Source organism: Argentina silus (assembly GCF_951799395.1).
Source record: "Argentina silus genome assembly, chromosome: 1".
Taxonomy (NCBI): domain Eukaryota; kingdom Metazoa; phylum Chordata; class Actinopteri; order Argentiniformes; family Argentinidae; genus Argentina; species Argentina silus.
Genome location: NC_139655.1, coordinates 29,126,780 through 29,150,016, shown reverse-complemented (window position 1 = coordinate 29,150,016; position 23,237 = coordinate 29,126,780). Strand labels below are relative to the sequence as shown.

Here is a 23,237-nt window from a genome sequence, read left to right as displayed (position 1 = left end):
AATAGTCGGAATGATGAACTTCCTACAACGTCCTTAGGGCTTTGCGCCTCTCAGCCAGCAATGGAGGCACGTCTCAGCTCAGAGGCATGTTAGTAAACACAACTGATGGATGCATGCGCTAGTGTGGTGCTCATGGATGTAAACAGACCAGGCAGTAGCCAATTCTGAAACAGTAAGCTCACTCCTCCCTGAAGCTCCTGGTAGTTTTCGAAACCAACATTTACCCCCAAATACATCACTCAGGGTAAATCCTCAAACTAGCGACACCTAGCTTTTGATCTACAGAACGCATCTGGAAGCTGTTTTTTCACTTGCCCAAACGTTTGTACGGTGATCTGAAAAGAAAAGAAAATTGGGAGGTGAAGTGTCCCTTTAAGAGAGAGGCTTCCTTTCTTCATCTCCTTTCCTTCCTTGATCTCCCCCTATGCTATATGAAAACAGACTACGGCTTTGAGGCAAGCTGGCTGTGTGTCAGTGAAGTTAAGCCACTACCTTTACTTAAGACGCATAAGAGAGATAGCAGAAGCAGCAGCAGTCGTGTTCTTAGCTCAGGCACGTGACCTTCATAGCCTCCTCGCTGCAAGTCAACCTAAGGTAAGGGCACCTTCTTAGCAAACGAACGAGACGACGACAACATAATATCATCTGCCCTAGAGAAATCAATATGCACTTTACTGTGGCTGACCTGAGTGGGGGAGCCTTGGCCGCCCCTGTGAGTTTCAAGATCAACACATCAATGGTTAGTGTAGCCTCCCTGTATCTGTTAGCATACTTGTACCACAAGGCCCTGGCAAGATGTTAACTGCACCATCACCGCAAAAGGTTCCTGGTTCAGAGCCCACTTTCGCCTCAATTGAAAAAAACACTTGGACGGTGTCGGTAATGCATTGCCTCCCCTGCCGTAGATCTTATACCTCTGGCGAAATGCACCCCCCCCCCTCCCCCCCTCCCTGGATGAAATGAATCCAAGATGAGGTAGTGTAGGCAGTGGAACACAACAGCTTCAGCAACCCTTCCCTCTGCGCTAACCTGGGTGGAGAGACCGAACCAGTGTACTGACAAATGGCACAGGCTGATTCTGGGTGAGTTTACAGGCTTTATTCCCCCCCACCCACCCACCCACCCACCCACCACCACTGACAGATGGGATGGCTGATTCCGGGTCAGTTACAGTACAAGCACAAGCGTGTCTGATTGGAGGCGGAGAGGAAGTGGAGCCCCAGCCTCTTCTCCTCTTTCCTTCTCCTCTCTTCTACCCTTCCCTCTCCCCATCTCTTCTACCCTTCCCTCTCCCCATCTCTTCTCCCACCTGCTCTTCTTTCTTCCTATCCTCCTCTCCTCTCCAGTGTGAAACCCGGTCATTACCCCCACAGCTCATCCCTCACGCCCACCAAGGGCCTGTCACACTGTTGTTACCATGACAACACACACAGACACGGCGCGAGCACTGGGTGAAATGCCCAGCGAGACAAGACTGTGAGATACAAGAAGGGGAGGGGTTTAGTGTGCCTAATGTAAATAATACACCACGGGCTACTGTCAGACAATATGCAAGAGCGACCACAACAGCCTTAGGCTACCTGTTTAAACCCTACCATCTATACTGTTTATATATAAAGTGTTACATGATAGGCTAAAATACTGGGTTATAAATACTATTTTCCAAATCTACATTTACTTTCAATCATATATTGAGTTGTACTCGATTATAGTGGGGGGTTTAAAAGAGGAGTAAATTATCTGTATCATTAGGGGCCAAATCAATTTCAATCACTGAAGTGTGTAAGGCTAGGGGGCCTGCTTTCCTCTGATCAGGGTTCATTCTGTCTCTCCTTACCAAAGGCCTCAGCAAACAGCAGGAGCTCAAGAGTCGGAACATTGGGCCTTTGTGTGGAATGTATAGATTTGAGCAGCGGCAAGTTGCAACATCATTTTTGGAACTCCAGATTTCCTCTAACTGCTGCTGACTGGTGTCATTTGACACCACCTCTTAAAGGGCCCAGGGCACATGAGCCTCCCTGTGTGAGAGACTGGGGGTATGGTCATGTTCAGTAGCACACACAGCTAATCACTGCCGACAGGAATGTCATCATTTTCCAGCCTGGCTCCAATGAGTCCAAGTGGTGTTAGACTTGTATTTTCCTCCAACCAGCAACGCTGCAGAGAGCTTACAGAAATAGGCCTAGTGTGTCTTGATGATACCACAGTAGCAGTATGATTCAATACACCCAGCCCATCGGTAGTCAAGTCTTGAATGGTGTGTGACGATGAAGTGTCATATGTTATCTCTGGTGTGTTTGCTTTTCTAAGCTCCATGCAGGACACATTTAACAAAGCTACGTCTGACACCAACGCTTACGCTGCCTGCTGCAATTACAATCAAGACAATCTCCCGCTAATATGGAAGCAATCTTCTGGCAAATGAAATGGTCCCTCAGAGCAATTAGCCGATTTAGGCTAATTAGATGGGTTTCAATGAGCACGAAGATTTTTAATTTGTTGAACACACACAAGGAGGCACCGTTATGAACAATTAATTGAAAAACAAATACAGGCACCGTTGTGGTATAATAGTGGTAACATGGTTAAGAGAGCAAAGGTCACATGATTAGAGTGTCACTCAGACGTGACGTAACACAGCAATCAATCACAGGGGAAAGGTTATCTATTACAGGATGGATCGAAGCACACTGAGAGAGAGAGAGAGAGAGAGAGAGAGAGAGAGAGAGAGAGAGAAAGAGGAGGGGGAAAGCAAAGATGAGCAAATAGCAGAAAGGGAGAGAGACAGCAAGAGGAAGAATATCAGGGTGACAGAAGCAGGAGAGAAAGGGAGGGACAGCGAGAAAAAGACAGAGATAAATGTGAGAGGAAAGGGGGGTGGGGGAGTGAGAGACCAGAAGAACAGAAGAGAGCACGAGTGAGAGAGATTGTCCCAGTCATGTGATGAGCTCAGCAGTGCTTTGTCACACAGGCCTGTTGCTAGCATTCGGTCGCTAGGCACTCAAAACCACACTCACTGGTCCCAGGTAATCACTCTCTAACACACAGAAAATGTAGTGCTGGACAAATGCAACATCTTCATTTACTGGACATTTAAGAAATGTACCACCCACGGTGCTCAGAATTATGGTAATTCATCTAAACAATAGAAATTAGCCTGTGAAGTTGTAATGAAATAAAGCCGAATGATGTTCTTACACCAACAACATGACATGTTTGATTGAAAAGAAAAATAAAGTTCCTCATATTAAAAAACAATACTTAAATAGGAAATAGTTTAGCTACAATGTTAATTGAAAATAGCCCCTCTGTGCTCTGCAGTCATTTTGCTGCCATCAAAACGTTTTGCGGGGCATGAAAATATTCAAGACGGGCGTTTGAAATGATCTAACCAATCCTAAGCTTCAGTTTGAGACATTTGACAAGAAGGCGATTCATGCGACCTTGTCATAATTTTCTGATGATGGTCACAGTTCATTGTCTTACAACTGATTTCTTACACACTGATATTGTTTTTTGTCTCCCTGATCATTTGGCCGACAACAATTTTATATATCGTCTTTTCATTATTGTTACCGGCCAAAAGCCTGTGTTTGCCGGCTAAGGGAAACCCTGACGCGCACGCACACGCTCGTGAATAAACACACCAGTAAACTGATTGCTATAGGCCTGCAGCCTGGCATGATACAAAACACATCTGGATACACAACCTTCACAAAGAATAGGCTTTACAAACCATTTTAAACTGTTACACTGTAGCCGATGTAGGCTAACTAGGTGCCTCTGTAGCGTAATTGAAACCAGCCCTGTTAACCTCAAAAGGGCTGCCGCAGGGCTCATTAGAACACTCCCCACCATGTCCTCAACTAGTGCTCTCTACATGAACATAATAAGGTCACAAAGAGAGACAATCCCTCCTTGAGCTATCCTAGCTCACACACACGTTGACATGCACCCACACGCAGGCATGTAGGCACATTGACACGCACCCACACACACACACACACACACTGACAGACACAACTATCCTATCGAACGCAAAACTCACAACCTGGGTCTACATTACTCCGACCACACAGTGGAGTCTGTGGGGCGGAGGGTTGAGTTCTCCTCTATCTTAAACCACAAAGGGATACTAACAGCCTCAAGCAGTGTGTAAGAGGAACATTACAGCCAATCCAAGGCCATTCAGTGGGGAGTGTTTTGGTCTATAAATAGAGATAACACACAGGAGGACACTCACCAGTCATCACCACATGAAATAAAAAAACAAATAAACAAAACAATTACCTATCCATCCTGCTAAAGGGTGCCTTGTTTTTGCTTTTTCCAATCGCAAAGACATAATGGAGCATCATGTTGCTCTTGAGCAGAGCATAAATTTAAAAAAAGGGGTGGGGGGAGTTAGCATGCTTAAGCCTAATTAAGAGGAAGCCTACTTCATGATTTCCTTGCATCGCCTGTCAAAACTCCACACCTGCCTCAGTTGTTCCCCAATTCAATTAGATTTGAGCCCTGGGAATTGTTGTTGCCTACTCTGACCGACTAACATGGAACATCTAGCCACGCACATTCAGTTAGACAACGCGTCATGCTAAACTTCATGCCTGTGATGTGACAGGAGCCCTGTGCACCGTCAGGTGGAGGGAGTAACAGACACTGCTCGACTAGTTCCACAGGCTGCGTTCCACAGCGTTAAGGGAGAGAGGAGGGTTGATACACATCAAAGTGACACCAGCTGTCTGGCAGTATAGTCCTGGATCAGCCAAGCAGCAAAGCTCAGAGAGAATGCATTCACTAAAGAGCACAACAAGGCAAGTCAGACCTTAAAATCCCACCACAGCATTACATCACTACTGAGAAGACATCAGTGAGTGTGAGAGCTGAAGTGTGGTTAGGAAGAAAACCTCCATTCATTGAAGCCTCTGCTGCCCAAGGTCCGCTTGAATAGTTATGATTCTGAAAGCCAAATTAATTTATAACAACACCAGCAGGGGTTGCTATGCTGACCCTAAACTGCCCTTTGACTTTATCTGGGCATTTCATCTCAGTTTAGGCTACTAACACTCAAGGACAGTGTTATTCCAGCAAGGAAATCCCAATACGGATTACACATTTACTGTAAAGAGATCAAGACACATACTAAATAATTAACAAGAGAACTGAGATCAAGCAAGTATTTCTTCTGACAGTTGTTTTATGATACATGCTGAGTTACAATTTAAAATGTTACCACATACTGTATTCAGCCCTATAAATATGAATAGAATAATTGTAAATGCATTGCCTGGGGGGTGTACGCCGCTTTCATTAAAAAAATAAAATAAGCCCACGAATCCCATAACATTGAGGCGCTACCACCAAATCACTAAACGTCATGTGCTCGTCGAGATGGGCAGTAAACCTGACATTCAATAATAACCAACTTCTTCCTCATCTGTCGACAGCCTCCGTACTTCAGAACGTTTGAACACTCGATGAGGATTTGTCAGGGATCGAAGCCATCACGAGACTGATACCGTGAGATGCCAAAGGAACTCAATGTTACTTTTGGGCTATTCACACAGCCAGAACGCGCTAGTCTTGCATTACAACTTTGCCACCGAGTAACATTGTAGCAACCATGATGGTACTGAAAGAAAGCTGACTCACTAAACTCGCTGATATAGGAAGCAGAACGTAAACAACGTTGTTTATTTGGTGGTAGCGAGAAGGAAGATTCGAAACATCAGCAATACTATACCAGCGCTAAATTTAAAAGCCCGCTCAAAACATAGTTAGCTAAATAGGGGGTCTTCTCTGAAAACATTCACTCTCGATGTCCGGTGTGGTTGCTAGCTAGCTTAGCTGTGCTAGGTCGCCCGAAAGAATCGGTGAACTTCAGTCACTGACATGCACACTCAGAAAACAGCAAAGTATTGCAGGTGCATGGAATTAATATCTGAAGGCAAAGCATATGTTGACCCCCGCCCTGTAGTACACGAGTAGCGAATTCAGGGCACACGCATCTAGAATAATACAATTTACCAACAACTCGCCAAAGTGGCAGGCAAAAATGTCTAGCTATCCCTGTGCAGACGGACAGGCAGCAGAGCAAGCTTTGCTTAGCAAGCTAACGCGCAGTGGTACTGACACACAACCGAGATTGAATCCCTCGCAAATTAGGGCACACATTTCACATCAAAAACACCGTAGACTACCCAAGTAATGAAAACCCACATGCGTACTTACAATTTCAAACTTTCTGAAGTCAGTACTTTATTAAATCCCGTTTGTTAAAACCAGCTCTGACCTTCGGATTGTTGAAACAGCATTACTGCTAGCTAACTGTGCCGCCGCCATGTTCCTCCTGCTCCCTGAAAACCCAACGCTGACTGGCTGCTTGTTTATCTCGCTAGCAATCCTCCCCCACACATCACGGGCACCAGTGTATCTACTCAGTTACCGGGGGTCTCCAGCAACCCTGCGGCGAGTAACCTCAAAGTGATGACATGTGTAGCCTATGCATTATCATGAGAACCCGTGATTTAGCAGAGCATACTAGATTATAACAAAAACAGCTACTGAATTGACATTTAGTCAATCAAAAGGCGTATAACCTACTTTACAGCCGCAATAGACATGTATGTATGGCCTGCCATAACATAATATTTTCTGCTGAAATCATATTCAAATAGAATGTTGAACGAATGGATTGAAATTGTAGGACTGTCCAATAGGTTAAGCCTATAGTGGTTTTAAATATGGAAAATTGCACCATGGGGTAAGAATGCATATCAGACAATGACCATTGCTGCGATTAGATAAAGCGATGAGCAAAGCAGAAAGACCAGGCAGAGCATTCTGGAGCCTGACTCAGGCCTAGTGCCAGAGAGGACTGACTGACATGGTCTCAGAGTGCCTCTGTTATGCAGGGTCCCTTTCTCTCTCTCTCTCTTTCTGTATCTCTTTCACTCTCTATTTCTTTCTCTCACTCTCTTGCTCTCTCTCTCTCTCTCTCTCTCTCTCTCTCTCTCTCTCTCTCTCTCTCTCTCTCTCTCACACACACACACACACACTGCAAATCCAGAGGCATAAAATGACTCAATGCCACTCAGTAGGCTATATGATAGTCATAACAGGAAGAGCAGACAAAATGAGTAAATTAATCTTATCTCAATGAATGTGCTAACAGTCAGTGTCATAGCAGAGTAGACCTTGTACAGGAGATGGCAAAACATACAGCCTTCTTTGATAGCAAGAAGCACATCAACACAGGGAAGACAGTTTTTATAAACATCGGATGTCACTTTATCTTTATCCTGCGGAAAAGACAGAGAAACATACTGCTTACACACAACAAGCAAATGCTTTTAGTCTGTCATAAATACTAACACATCAGTTGTACGGCCATGTCGGCAACAGATAAATCTACAGTACAGCATCCTCCTCCCACCTTTCACCCACCGAACAGCAGAGTGAGACTTCAATTTGTGTGCCTGTATAATACAATAGAATACTTGTACATCTGGGGTTTTACTGTAAGACTGTTTTATGTTTATCTGCATATTGGTGTGTTTATCTATCTCAGGGGATCTCCAGCAACCTTGCGGCGAGTAACCTCAGTGACGTTAGCATAATAAAAGTCCCATATTTTATTGAAATTCATTTGATTCCATTATGTTTTCTTTTTAGGAGCACAGGCAAATGAGTGTGCAGCAACACATAAGGAAGGCAACTAATATTTCTCTACACCAAATTAATTAATAATAAATTGACCTTACACGTTGTCAACAGGGCATGCTGTTTAACATGTGTCTAGCTCTAAACATGTGGTTAAAAAGTAGGCTATGTAAAGAAATCATTCAAATCAGTAGCAGTATAGTGCAAACCCCTGGCCTACAATACAACTATAATTGTGTTTATGCAATTGGAGTCTCTGTTAACTAACCCATTAGGTGACATACATACTGTATCTTGCTGACATAACTTAGAGTTAGGCCTCATTTTTTTCAGTTTGTGACTGAAAAAAAAAAATAGTAGAGGATGGATCAACATTGCTCCTGGGCTGGTAGCTAAGTAGGTCACTTTGTTTCCTACAGGTTCTGCTCTGTTTGGCTGATTTATTCCAACACATCTAGCCTCACTGTTTACAGGTTTCAACCACTTACTAAGATGGAAGATAGTCCGATGACACCATAATATCAACACATTGATATCCTGCTCTAAACCAGCATGAACATCTCGGGAAGGCCACCACCTTGTTTGGCCAATTCTGTATTTCAGTTACAACTCACTAATAGATGAAGACATTTTTAAGATAAAATGCGAACCATGGCGCCATCGTGTGGTTTGCAGTGGTTTACACTCTTGGAGGATTTGTGTTGATCGTAAAAATACCACCCTTTACCGATATGATTGTATACACAAACCTTCCATTGTCAGTAACTATATTTTTGTATAATAGTGTCTGAGATCAATTAACGAAGAATAATGTCTGTGTAAATTATTTTAATAGCAACAAGTGAGCATGTTAAAAGGAAAAGACCAGGCGTGTATTTATGCAATGTCATGCTATAGACCTCTCATTTGGCACGTACTGTGGCGGGGACATAAAACAGAACACACAAGTTTTCCTCATACATAATCCAATATGTTTTTACGACAAATTATATTCTTGTGGACATTTTCAAAGGAGACAAAATATACAGGGCAAAGTACACAACAAACCATTCCTACTGGGTTGACCATAAACTGGGCCATGATTTAGCATAACCTTTCCTAAAGACATGAGCATCAAACTCTGAGATTATTGTGTTGATAAGGAAATATGCTTCCAGCTTTACATGGTCTCAAGTAAAAGCAGCTAGTGAAGGTAGAAAGTGGAGCTTATTCACCAACATTCTAGAACATTACATCATCCTGAATGAGCTCTATTCTGCAACAGGGTACCCTGACATCTTTGCTGGCATGCTTCCTTTGTCAACATTGCTCAATGCTGGGCAGAGAATCTACCTACCATAGCCATGCCCCTGTTTAAATATCATGAACATTCAGTCAATCCTCCCTTCCTTGGAGTAATCACTGCTCTGGCAGTGACTGGGTTAGCGTAAGACATGTGAAGGCTTGCTTTGACCTATCCAACGATGGTAGATCAGTGATTACTTCAACAAGGGAGGAAGGAAGCATGCATGTTAAGAGTATTCAAATGAGGCCCTTAAAACATTCACAGCCTGAAGCAAAGATTATGTCAAAGTACTGGATCTCTATCCTTCATCCCTTTATTTCATGCTCATTGTCCAAAAAGCAATTGATAAGTCACAGCATGTGGTGGATATTACAGTATCAATGAGCGTGAAATAAAGGAGACAAGGAAAGGTATAAATGTGCAACTAAATTCCTAATACAGACAGGGTTAATTAGCAAATAAACAAGGGCCATGGCATGGGATTCTGTGCTAATGACTCCATGATGCGGATGAAATCGAGAAGCCCTTTGCAAGTGAAATGGAAACACAGTGTTACACAGCATACAATCTGATAAATATATCTGACAAAATGCATGAAACGTTCTGACTTGGAAAAACACTGAATTGTCATTATTATCATTCCTGAAATCTGTACACCCTGTACAAAACAATTGGTATCAATAGGCACTTTTAAATACGTTCTTTTTTTATGTTGTTTTTTGTCTTTCATTTTGTTTTTTTTTACTGTAATGGCACAGCAGAGTCATGATTCTGAAATCAAGAACACTGGATATTGGCAACAAGCGGGTAAAGCTAAATGCATTCTGGCCCTTGTAGTCCTGCGGAGAGGATTTGTAGTCCTGTGGGAGCTGAAGATGCAGATAGAGTAGATAGAGCTGTGGGATGAGATGGCTGGATGCAGCCACGGGAGGGACAGGAGGAAAAGGGGTCCTCTTTTTAAAGGGGTGAGGGATCGAGGGTCTAAGGGCTTCGTTTATGATGACTTCTCTTTCCGTGCTCTTGGTGAATCAGCTCCGTTGGCGCTCACAGATCCATTCACTCCATTAGCTGCAAACAAGAGAAAATAAGGTCAACATCATGTGAATAAACCGTTTTGCACAGGATATATATATATATATATATATATATATATATATATATATATATTTTTTTTTTTTTTTTTTTTTAAATGATTATTAAAATGACCATTTTAGTAACGCATGATAACATTTGAAAACGGATATGAAAAAAAGCTTATGACTACGAATATCAAACCACTTCATTGTTGATTCCATGCTCACCTTTGTCTTTCTTCGACTTGCTCTTGGGCGCAGCTGGTTTCTTCTTCAGGGTCTGCGCCTGTGCATGCTCTCTCCATCTGCGCAGCTGGAAGTTGATGAATTTCCACATCATGAAGGCCTGAGTTACACAGATGCCAGCCAGAACTGTGATCCTGTGTGTGGAGAACAGGGTTAGCAACACTCCCTCAACGCCAACCAGTGGTTAACTTCAGCAATCTCGTCCCTTCAAAAATGAGTGGTCCCAATTGCCATTTAAAAGTACAGGCACACATCCTCTGGTTAACTGAAATCACTTTGAACTCCATCCGTCTCATTCGATGATACTCACAGTCTAGAGTCACTCTTAAGTGTTTCTCCCTCCGCCCACTTGAATTTCCCTACAAACACTTACCGAACTAAGAGCACATTGAAGTTTCCTGCAGCCAGATCCACACCTTGTTGCTCAGCGTTGGCGAGGCCGAAGCCCACAGTGAGAACAGACAAGGACAGGGTGAGCAGCCGCCCAAGGACGAACAGTGTGGCCCATATGGTGAACCTAGGAGACACACACACACACACACACACACACACACACACACACACACACACACACACACACACACACACACACACACACACACAGTTCAGTGACTCCCTTTTCCAATTAACTGCCTTCACTCTGGGAGGTCTCCAATAGAGCTTTGGAGACATAGTTTAAGCTGGTCAGGTACATCTAATTAACGTGACAATTATCCAAGACATACACATCCAACCACAGGACATACCAACACCATCAGACGTTGGGGTTTAGCATCGTAAGCTAGCATCCATCATCCATGTCAAAAAAATGCAGCGGCCAGTTCCTTGCACGGCATCTACAACAACAATAACTGGATGTAGTGGAATCTTACCCGGTCTGTCTGGTTTCGTTGCTGAAGTAGACCAGGCGGGACACATGGAACAGAAGCTCCACAAAGTAGTGGAGAACCAGCAGGACCAGACCCAGACGGTTCAGGCTGGATGGAAGACACAAAACAGCCATAGTTAGTCCCCTCTGTTATCACAACAAAGGTCTACAGTGAGATGGTTTGATGCATTGGGTCTCCCTTGCTTTCATCTTTGTCCAAAAACACTTTCAAGCAATATCGTAACCTTTTATCTGTCACATGACACACAGGAGAGGAGACAAGGGAAGGAAGCCATTTGGGACTTTATAATGTGTGCCAGTGATAAACTCTTACTTCAGGGTGTAGGCTCCTGCGATGTGGACCAGGTAGAGAGAGATGTACACAAGCTGACGTGGAATATCCTCCTAAACAACAAACAGAAGACATGACAACAAACACCATCACAATGTTAGATTGAGATGAAGATAAGTAACGTCAGTCAAATGTTGTCAACAGAATTCCCTGAAACAATGTTAACTTAAACAAGCAGGAAGCATGAACTCAAACAGGAAGTCCCAGAAACAACTTGCATGTGCTCACTTTCTTGGTCTTTTGGAAGTAGAGCTCAGGGAGGGCATGGAGCCAGTAGCCCAGCTGACAGATAAAGTAGAACTTCATCTGGAACCTGCAGCACCAAATACATAATTTCAAAATCAATTTGTCCAATGAAACAAACTTACTACAGCATAATCAGACAGATTGGTTTGTACAGGGGCTCTTATGAGCACTTATGTGATGTGAGTGATGTGATGGACGCCATACAAATGCGTTTGAACAGTCTCATCTCATTCCATTGTGAACGTCTATGCAAATTGTAGCTAACACAGGCAAATGAGAATGACTTGTAGAGTGATGTGTCATCAAAAACAAAGCTCCAGAGACATGGCTATCAGCAATGTTTGTCTTTGGATTTTCTTTACATTTACTGGCTCCCTTTTGAAACCTCCTCTCTCTTATTTCGATTACAACCAAATGTTACAAAGAGTTATTTGGGAATTGTGCGCACAAAAGGTATCCAACCTCTACAAGGACATCCATCAAGTCTAAATTCTCACTACATTTCGAACAAGGCAACAGCGTACTCCTCCAGTACTTACGGCATTAAGGTGTGGGGGTAGCCTTCCCACAGACTGACGGGATTGGACAGGAAATTCTCCTAAAGTGAATCGAAGTTTTGATCATACGAGTGGACTCAATCACATGCACAAAATGTATTTCTGATACACAGGATAGTTGAGTCAACTGTAGAGCCTGGCATAAAGACACTTACCGAGAGCAGGATGCTTGCTCCCCAGCCGAAGGAGAACAGGTAGAAGGCACTGAGCTGACCAGACTCGTTGAACTTGCTGTGTTTGGTCTTAGAGAAATGCATCTTCCTATTGATTTTCTACACATAAACAAATGAATGAAGAATCATTAGAGGCAATACTGATCATTATACTCAGCTGCCAAAAGACACTGATTACAGGCCTATGACACTAGTTGTTTGTGATAAGAGTATGACGATGAGGAAACAGTGTGTGAGCGTGTGTCTGTATTCTCACTTACGTCCAGCACATACTCCTGGATGATGGCATGCATGATGATGGCTACCAGCATGTAGAAGAAGATGGTAGCCAGGTCCTTGAGGCCATGATGGAAGTAGTTCACTGCTGTCTCTTCTGGGCCCTCTGACACACACACGCGCGCACACACACACTTAGAATCATACATTGAATTTTGGGTGTGCACTGAAAATAGACAGCTGGACGAAGGTGTCAACATTAGATGCTAATGGGGGTTCCCTGATTTGTTATGAGAATGCCCAGATGTTAGCCATTTAAAAATGCATGAGCAGTGTCCTATTGAGGAAAGGGGCTGTTTCAACCCATCAGGGGAAAACAAGAAATTGCCTCATTTTCCCTCTGCAGCTACAGTACATATGGATGATGAACTACAGCAACAAAACTAGGCCCAACATCCTAAGAAATAATCTTACAAAAACACCGCAAAAAAAAGTGAGTAAGTTTGCGAATTCCCTACTGTGATATGTAGTGCTACTGTTAGTAATTCATTGTATACATTGCCATGCTGTTAATGAGTTACAGGGAGCTGCTGAAAATGGAAACTCTCTCAGATAAGAGTGCATGCTGCTCAAACACAATCCAACACCATGATAAGGACAACACACTCCATCAGCACCTGGGACATAGGTTGATATGACCAGACCGCTAGGGACTAACAGTTAAAAAACACTGTTCACCTTGAGACGAACAAGGCTTGAATGGCCTGTATTACACCTTAGCCCCGATTCGCCTAGAACAACCTTGCCACAAGAGAACTTTATAAATCAAGCGGACTAAATATAGCTCTATGGAAAAAAGTGCTTGTGGAAAAAAAGAGCTTCTGGAAGGCCATACGAGAAGAGCTCTACAATCCTAATTAGATACTTCTTGTGCTATAAATTCAAGAATGATATACCCATGTGTCTTCATTCAGAGCTGACTATACAAACTGGTTCAAAACACACAGTCAAAGAGCTAGAAGAGATGTCAAAAGAGAACATTTTCTTGTCATTCATTCCATTCAAAAATAAAAATGAAACCTAAGAATCTCCAAACCAAAAAAAAAGCCTAGCTGTAGTGTTATTACTGTAAAACTCCAGACTGAACCCAGTTCATTTCAACATGGCCATCATTCATTTAAAATAAGGTCATATATAAACTCACCATTGGCTGTGATGGTCACGTTGTATTGGACAGTTATGAATAACACGGCAACCTTTGAGGTAACCTACATCACAAAAGGGGAAAGTTAACATGGAACATTGTCTACAATATCATGTCTCTTGCACTGGTTAGATGTCAAACTACATTTCATTGTCTCAGTACTTGTACTCTGTCCAATGACAATAAAGTTGAATCTATTCTAATCTAACATGGGGAGTTGTTGACTTGGGCATCTGAGTCATTGACTTGGGTAAACCACAACAATTTTCTCATTAGCATGTCCTCTCTGTGGGAACTGTGGTGTGTTATACATACAGCATCAAGTAGGCTATAATCATCTACTGTGCAGTAGCCTGTGAACAATGAAGATGATCAATTATCTCAGTCTGACATTGAATGTAGGCCAGGGGAGGCAAAAATCTGAGGGCGTTCTTATTGTAATGCATGGAATATAATGAAGTATGGTATCAAACATTTGATACCATTCCTCATTCTGTTCCATGCATTACTATGAGCGCATCCTCAAATTTCTATCTCCACAGCCTCCACTGATGTAGGCCTACTAGGGTCTTCAAAGACTATTATGTCTATGGTCGAAATTATTGATATTCTCTTGACATAATTAATGTGGGCAAAATAATGATAAGATTGATATGGAACTGCATTGTGTGTAAGCCTGTTTGAGATGCCCGCTACATGGGCTTTAGCACATCCTGCCAAAAACTGCAACTCCCATGATGCGTCGTCAACTCAATGTTGGCGCTGATTTTCAGTAAGGATGGACCATGCCAAAGTCAAGGAAAAAAGATACATTCAGTACAGAAACAACACAAAGTGAATTTAATGATGTAAAAAAGTGATATATACAATTTGTATAAACTGATTGGTTGTAGGCTAATCTACGTTCCAAATCCAACTTTCGTTTTTCGAACGAGCGGGTTTCTACGATGACAGCGCTCTCAATCGCTCAGTGATTGCCACGTAACACTTGATCTGCGCATAAAAGTGACCATGCTGAAGTGTAAATGTGAGTGTTTGCAGCATCACCACTACAATGTAACAACGTATGCAGTGTTTTAGCTAATTACATATTTGCCCGCAGACTACTCTCATATGTTCAGTGCATAATATTGAAAGACTACACCGAATTAATCAAATTAACAAGTAGCTTGCCTTGACCAGACGTGAACAATAAGGCAACCCAGGTCGAGATGGGTGACCAATCTTGAACATGAATACCATACGCGGTTTCCTTCATGGAGAGAGACTATGATGCCGTTGAATACCAAAACGTTTATGAATAATAAGAAGACTAAAAACAGAAACTTTGAATGTGTCACTATAGGAAGTAGCACATAGAAGAAGACATCAGCCGTGTCCATTTTCAAGAGAGATGGAGAGTATTCGGCGTCTTCTCCACAATTTGACACATTTGATTAGGCTATCCATAAAAGAACAACATTCTGTTTTAACATCAGAAACCTCCATTTAACCTGTAGACCAGACTTACCTCAAACATCAGTCCAAGAAGGAACACCATAGCAACACAGGAAACAATATCTGCATGGTTCTGGATGACAAACTCGTGGCTAAGCACCGGCGGGTTCTTGTTGGTCTTTTTTCGGATCCCCATTTTGATGTATTTTAAAGCAACCTTTCGTGGCGCGACTCAATCTGAAAGACAATCTGATGACCACGTATTCAGTATTGTTATCTGCCCGTCATAGAACGCTCCAGGCCCTCTCCTGCGTCTCACAACCACGGGCCAGCAAATGAATAGCGAGTCACTCTTCTTCTTGTGGGAGGTTCCAGCCGACGCGCTTCAGCGAGGGAACAGTTTTACGCACAGAGCGAGACATTGTCTGTTCGGTTTACCGCCCCCTGCGTGTCTGGAGTGCGGACTAGTAGACTGTTGCAAAAGCCTCTTCCACGGCCTCTGTGCTCGATGCTTTTGATTATAGCCATACACAGGCTATTATTATGGGCCATATTCAATCAAAACCGGTGGCCGCAATAATCAAAAGGGACAATACTATGTCCATGCACAGAAAACTTTGTGTTGAGTAAGCAAGATGACTCAATCCAACCATGTGACATGTTTGATTCCCACAATCTGGTTACTGCTCCTCACATGCAGGACCTCTGAGTGACATCTGATGATAATCTGTGTTTCCCCTGTGTGTGAGCAGAAATAGTCCTTTGAGTATCCCATGTCTAGAATGGGAGGGTATAGAATAGCTGTGCTGAGTTGTGCAATACTCTTTAATTTTGCTCTTTAATTTCCATCATGACATTAATTTAGGTCAGAGCCTTAGAGAGTCATATCTCTCTCCCCTCTCTTCCCCCCCCCCCCCCCCCCCCCCTCTCCACGGCTTTAGGCCACACACACACACACACACACACACACACACACACACACACACACACACACACAGGTATTCACACGCCCACATACAGACTGCTAACTCTTGGAACAGTTGCTCACCTATGAGGTGTAATCTCAATAATGTTAAGAATGTGTTCTTCAGCTCCTGTGGCATGCAGAGGCGATCAGAGACATGACAATTAACAGTGTGTGTGTGTGTGTGTGTGTGTGTGTGTGTGTGTGTGTGTGTGTGTGTGTGTGTGTGTGTGTGTGTGTGTGTGTGTGTGTGTGTGTGTGTTCTCAACTATCAATTATTAAGATGATGCCCTATACTCTAGGTGAGCAAGTTGAAGTCACCACTAATTCTATATGCAGTGCTGCTTGAAAGTTTGTGAACCCTACAGGGATGGTCATTATTTTTGTATAAAATATTAAAATGAACTTCTAAAATGTAAATGTAAATCTAATAAAGACATTCCAAATAAAAAAATATGATATAGTTTCATTGTTTATTTAACAAAAGTGGTTTATTTAATACTTGCTTTCGGAAAGTATTCAGACCCCTTCACTTTTTCCACAGTTTGTTGTGGTATAGACTCAATTTAAAATGGATTAAATTAAAAGAATTTGCCATCAATCCACACACAATACCCCAGAATGACAAAGCAAAAACACGTTTTTTTCAAAATTTCAGTAAATTTAAATACAGAAATACCTCATGTGCATAAGTATTCAGACCCTTTGCTATGACACTCTTAAAATTAGCTAAAATGCAAAAATGTCATCAACAAATCACTCGATAAGTTGAGTCCATAAGTTGAGTCCATCTTTAAGCAAGGATAATAGTTCATGTAATTTTGGAATTACTTTGTTTTATAGGGTCTCTGATTTGCATAGGAATTTGATTTGCATAGGAATCAATTACACACTCCATTCTTGATGGCTTCTCTGATGGCTTGACATTCTGTTCAAGAATCTACTGGTATACTAATAGCACAAGGGGTTTACATACTTTCAAGCAACACTGTTTACATTATTTCTATTTGTTCTGTTTCTGTTTGTTTGCGTGCTTGCTTAGTTAGTCACTGTAGATGTACTGTGTTATGTAATGCTTTCCAGCTGTCAGTTGGATGTGTGTTCTACTCAAAGGTGGAGCTTGTCACATGATTTTCAATAAAGACTTTGAGTGCTGCTTTCCTTTCTGACTGTAGAGTGAAGCTGTATGGATGACTGACACTGGTAGGTACAAATATGTTTTATTATTTGTACTGTATATAATGAAATGTGATTTCTGGAACAAAGAATAACTTGCCATTGAATATGATTTCTAGAAAGTCTGTTCATTCATTAAGCAGTTGAACATTCTTGCCTTTATGGACTCTGGAGGAACTGAAACTACCAAGAAACTACATGTTTGGGATGCAGTCTCACAGTCTAGCAAATGAGACAGAAATGTATTTCATTAGAAAGTAAGAATGAATATCACAGACCGGAGCAGTGGCATCAGTAGGTTATGTAATTGACCTGTTGATGAACTGAAATTGATTATTTGTTAAGTATGCAGTTCACTTATCAAGAGTTTGCTTTATCTCATAAAGAGCAATGTGAGCTCTGGGACAAAACTCTTCTGACTGCAAACACAAATCTGTCTGCAAACAGTTACAATGATTCACTCTCACAAATAGAAATGAGGTTTTGTTTTTTCTGTAAAATGCTATATTTCTGTAACTGCCGATATAAAGTATATTGTTGCATGTTTTTACAGGTGACAGGCTTTAAAAGTCATTCATGGGGACAGCCTCTTCTTGTCCAGGACAACTATCTCACAACAGCAACTCTACTGACCCCTCAACCAACTGCCTACAGTAACACATCTACCTATAACACAAAGTGAAAACTGACTTGCAAAAATGACCCACTCAGATTCTGGATACACTAAACTGCGAGTCATATTCAGCATTTTTGGGCTGGTACTTTACGTGGTGGACATCGGGACGGACATTATACTAGCAGTGCGATATTTCCAAAAAGGAGAGCTCCACTGGTCAGCATTGACCATTCTGTTTGTGTTTGTTGGAACATTGGGCACACAGATATTCAGCTACATATGGTACAAGGATGATATGAACAATGTCTTCATCAAGGGAGAACCATTCATATCCGGGATGTCCAAGAGTAGACTTATTGGCCTCCACGTTATGCAAATAGGAGTATTCACCAGGTACGTGATGATGAGGGATTATACAGTACCTGACATGTACCTTACCGGGTCATTGGTTGAGATCTTCTAAGATCAGTCTGGCTTTCTGTCTTAGTGGCATGATTTAAGATCACTGAGAAGATCATATATCAAAGAAAATTTGAACATCATCAAACGAGTGTGTGTCCTCAAGATGAAACACTCCCACTAGAACCATCAGTGAGGGATTTTAAGCTGTCATGATTAAACATCACAGTCAGGAGCCCTGATGGACTCATGGACTTAAAGATAAGAGGACACACTGTTCTACTATATCTACCCACACTCTCTTGTGTTGGAATGCAGGAACTCCATACAACTGTGTTTCTTTGTTCAACACTTCTCGTTTACAGGAATTCAGAGGAAGGTGTTGATGTCCTACGGTTGATAATGAATGACTTCTGAAGCATGTGACAGTGCAGAGTGGTGGTAGAATTATGTTCTGTACTATACAGACCGGAATTACAACATAGGGACATTATGATAAATATATTGAGGCTTGTGTTGTCTTATGAATATCTAAGAGGTCCATGTGCATAGTGCATTCATACTGTTGCCTTCAGCAAATAGTAACATATTTTCCATGTCAAATAGTAAAAATTGACCTGGAGGGTAATGGTTTCTCAACTATGTTATCTAATCTTTCTGTATTCTATCTGTCTGTCTGTCCATTAGGTATTACCACCTGTTGAAGAGGAGTTACCAGACGGTTTGGTCTAATCCATCTAATGCTGTGGAGGGTAACAGCGATGTCCACTTGGAGCTGTTTCGCCTTGCGACCGATCTGAGCATGCTCAAACTCTTTGAGACCTTCCTGGAGAGTGCCCCTCAGATCCTTCTTCAGTTCTACATCATAATGGGGCCCAAGGAACAATCTATCATACAGTGTGAGTAATGTGTGTGTGTGTGTGTGTGTGTGTGTGTGTGTGTGTGTGTGTGTGTGTGTGTGTGTGTAACTTAGTTGTGGTAAATTCAGTTGTAAAAGTGGTAAATTCAGGATTAAATACCCCCACTAGCGCCATCAAATTGCTAGCTTTTCAGTGGCATAGCTGGTTAACATCCGGTGTTTCAGAGAATGGTAGTGGAGTCACGGTGTGAGCTTGTGAGTGAGGAAGTGATACTGTCCCACCGCAGAGTGATGCTCAGACACATGTCTGAGCACTTGTATGCACTGCATACTGTACATATCTGTCCGTGTGTAAGAGCATCAACCACAACCACAAGTATGTCACACAGTGTGAATGTGACACACAGTGTGATCTATGAGACTCAAGATCCTGACTGTCACATTTTTTTCAGACATCACCATGGCGTTCTCCTTCTTCAGCATCTCCTGGGCCTTAGTGGACTACCGACGGTGTCACCGCAGATCCCTGCTCCACATCAATGTGATGCCATCGGGCCTCCCTACAACCATGTACCTCCTCTACAAACTCCTCACCATCACCACACACATCATGAGCCTGAGTTTGCTCATAGTGCTGAGTTACTACAGTTTGTTAGCCATGACCTTCATCTGGGTCCTGGGGATCATCTGGGCCTACTGGCTTCGGACTGACTTCTGTACATCCAGAAAACAAGAGTGGCTCTACAGGGCGATCGTAGGAGTCATCCTCATCTTCACCTTTTTCAACATCAAAGGCCAGGACACAAAAATAGCCATGTATGTGTACTATGTGTTCTACACCTTTATAAACATTTCTGGTCCACTGCTCCATTACCTGTTGAGACCGGAGGCAGTGGAGATTCAGTTTCCGTTCATTCTTGTGATAATAGGAGGCACTGTTTTAGGGCTGTCCTGTCTTATTGTGTATTACACCCTCTTACACCCCCGAGGGAAGTGCCAAGAAGCAGACGAGGTGGATGGACTAAAGAATGAGCCAGAGACAACCACACGAATGAACAGTTTCCTACAGCTTTGACATTCTTATGTTTCAGACCAATAGAAGACAGCATATAGGATGAAAAGACTTGAAACATTTTCGTACTCTTATAGGAAACTTCCCAGAATGAAGAAAGATAAGAGCACTTAGTTGTCTGCATGAGACCACTTTCAGACCACTTATTTTCAATGTTAGTTAGTTAGTTAATTAATTGTTCAGTTGAATGAGGACCACTTGCTGTATAGAAAGACAACAGTGACTGGTGGATCAGTCTGGTAAACAGACATAATACGACATGGTATGACATACTTTACCTCTATGTATAACTATCCATCCTCTCTTACTGTCACAGTTTGCCTTTTATGCATCTCTCTTTCCTTCTGCCCTCGTTCTAATCTTATCAGTTCTCCCTCTCACCTGCAGACTGCTCCCTCCTGCTCCCTCCTCCTCCCTTGTAATCTGTTGACCCTTGTCAGCTGTCTCTTGGATCCACTCGTTACATCACATGTTTACCCACCATCTGGAGATCAAAGTCCCAGACTATTTTACAGCTGTTTTTCAAGTGACTTCCTTTATTCATCTACTTTTCTGTTTTTAGTGGTGATTTTAAAGAATTTAACAGGGGGAGGTCAGCCCAATAATGGGCCCCTTTTCACCCACCAAGTCTCAGTGCAGACGAAGGAGAGGACACAAGGAGAGGAAGTCACTGAACACCATTGAGACACAGCCCCTCCCTGTACAGTAGATTCATAATGTTCAAGATAAATGCTGAACACAGGGTGGCACTGTTGTCTTGATTGACTATTCTATTCTTCATGGCCATTTTGGGGAAGTAGGAGGAGGGACATTCCTTTAGACTTGCTGAAGTGTTACCCGAACTCACATGACGTCACCCACTGATAACTGAACTGAGACATGACCAATAGCAGACAGAAATTATTTGTAATTTTAAAATACTATAATATTTATCACGTTCTTATTCAGTTCAGGTATTGCATAGTACTTGAACTAACACAGTTTTGACCATTGTTTATCAAAGCGTATTCCACGGCCATTTAGGTGAAGTACTCAGTCAATTTACACTTTCTGAAGAGTAACTGTTGAACTTTGTGTTTGCTATGTTTGTGTTTTATATCCTGAGCAGTGTGTGTACAGTAAAAAGTTAACCCTAACCCTAACCCATATTCAGAAACAAAAAAAAGTGTGGGCCTATTATTTATGTATCACAATTATCATTGGGATTAAAGATGGCAATAGAACCTTGACCCCACCCCAGAAATATTGAACACTCATAAGGGTAATTTCAGAGGTAATTAGGAATAACAAATACAGGCTAATTTTGTTTTGACTACCATCAAAATATTGTGCGAGCCAACTGAGAGAGCTGAGCATGGTGTTTCCTCTAGACCGGGGCTGAGGTTGACGTGTGCCGTGAGCGTTAGCTCACCTGAGAAGAATGCTGACAAACCACAGAGGCCTGAAACGGTAGTTGGCTCTCAAATAAACACTGACGTTTTTTCAGACAAACTCGAGTCTTCTCGACTTTTTGTTTATTTAAAAAAAAAAAAAAGGCACTTAACTTTCATCTGACAGTTGTCCCCTGTCAGGGGCACTCTATAAAACGACACATTTTGTATTAAGTAATTGCGCTGTTGAGGAGGTACATTGTGGCCAGGTAGTTACGACACAGAGTTTGGTTTCAGTGTATAGCCCACACTCTGCAATGGATGGGCCAGAGCCGCCATACTTTCCGCTGAAATGTCTGCCATGAAAGACTAAATCGCTGCTCTTTTTTTATTCCCTTCCAGAAAATCTGGATTTTGCTTCCTCTCTCTCTTTCCACCAGAGCTGTTGTGCAAGTATGTGAGCTATGTGTACTTAATCCAAGGTTAGGATTAGGGGTTAGATGTGGGTCATGGTCAAGGGTAGAATTATGGGTTAGGTGTAGGTTATGGTCAAGGTTAGGATTAGAGGTTAGGTGTCGGTTATGGTCAAGGTTAGGATTATGGGTTAGGTGTAGGTAATGGTCAGGTTACCCTAAATTCAGAAAGCAATGGAACTCAGAAAGCAATGGTACTCTGTCCCTCAAACAAGGCAAGATAGTAACACCAATGTTCCTTATAGAACACTCTGGCGACAACCATCTCTATCTGGCCATGTAAGGAACCAGAGTCAGGAACCTCTAGCACCCGCAGGGAGGATTCTCTCTGTTGCTCTTCATTAGTGGGACAAAATATACGACTTCATCCCCTTCAGATGATGGATGTTCTCCTCTTAGAGTACTGTGTATTTCCATGATTTCAGCAAGCTAATGCTGTATAAAACCCACCAGGAACACATTTTATTGGGCAGAGAAGATGCATGTGTCTGGTGCTGGAGTTATACTCTGCTCTAACTCAGGCCTCATCCCACTGATGGGCCACACAGTCTTTGGCTGTGCTCACCATGACACCAGCTCCGAGTCACATCCCATTCAGGGGAGAAGAACCTCTCTATTTCTCTCTCTCTGATAGAGAACCAGCAGAAAGAGAGAGAACTCTGGCGTTGCCAACACTGCTTGGTCATTTCCACTTCTGGCATTCAGAGTTTAATAGCCTGTAATCTCTCGAGGTGATCTTACTCTTAATGCACTCTTCTACAGGTCCCTGACAGCACAGCGTGAACATGTGAGAAACCAATAGGAAATCAAAGATGATTACACACAGCAGGTTTAGAGGAATGCAAAATGTTTTTTTTGTCAGCACTATAGGCCTACGTTTAACTGAGAAACCATAGAGACTTATGTGCTTAACTTTGAGTAAGTTCATGCATATGTATCAGTTCTCCTTTCTCATTACTGTAGGCCTATTGGAGAGATTATCCTTGATG

At 42.4% G+C, this 23,237-nt stretch overlaps 3 protein-coding genes across 9 annotated transcripts in view; 1 reads left to right on the top strand and 2 right to left on the bottom strand.

Moving 5' to 3' along the window:
- The window catches only part of ncoa2 (nuclear receptor coactivator 2), a 55,051-nt gene extending 48,675 nt beyond the window's left edge, over positions 1-6,376 (bottom strand). For 6 of the 7 annotated variants that reach the window (XM_083680168.1, XM_083680172.1, XM_083680173.1 and 3 more), the window contains exon 1: positions 6,232-6,351. The gene's annotated coding sequence lies outside the window, so the exon portion shown is untranslated. Of the gene's footprint in view, positions 1-6,231 lie in introns of all 7 variants that reach the window. The other variant, XM_083680169.1, reaches the window with a different exon arrangement.
- A 2,097-nt stretch (positions 6,377-8,473) lies between these two features.
- tram1 (translocation associated membrane protein 1) lies at positions 8,474-15,666 on the bottom strand. The gene is made up of 11 exons (XM_083687584.1): positions 15,393-15,666; positions 13,883-13,946; positions 12,723-12,844; positions 12,445-12,561; positions 12,272-12,330; positions 11,715-11,799; positions 11,469-11,539; positions 11,139-11,243; positions 10,640-10,783; positions 10,249-10,400; positions 8,474-10,015 (listed from the first exon to the last, which is right to left on the bottom strand). The coding sequence occupies exons 1-11, from the start codon at positions 15,513-15,515 to the stop codon at positions 9,942-9,944; spliced, it is 1,116 nt and encodes a 371-aa protein (XP_083543710.1). The 5' UTR covers positions 15,516-15,666; the 3' UTR covers positions 8,474-9,941.
- Positions 15,667-18,157: 2,491 nt separating this feature from the next.
- On the top strand, positions 18,158-21,675 carry xkr9 (XK, Kell blood group complex subunit-related family, member 9; the record flags this gene model as incomplete). The annotated part of the gene is made up of 3 exons (XM_083681781.1): positions 18,158-18,468; positions 19,162-19,373; positions 19,786-21,675. 3 exons carry the CDS (start codon positions 18,158-18,160, stop codon positions 20,406-20,408), a joined length of 1,146 nt encoding a protein of 381 aa, XP_083537907.1. The 3' UTR covers positions 20,409-21,675.
- Positions 21,676-23,237: the final 1,562 nt, after the last annotated feature.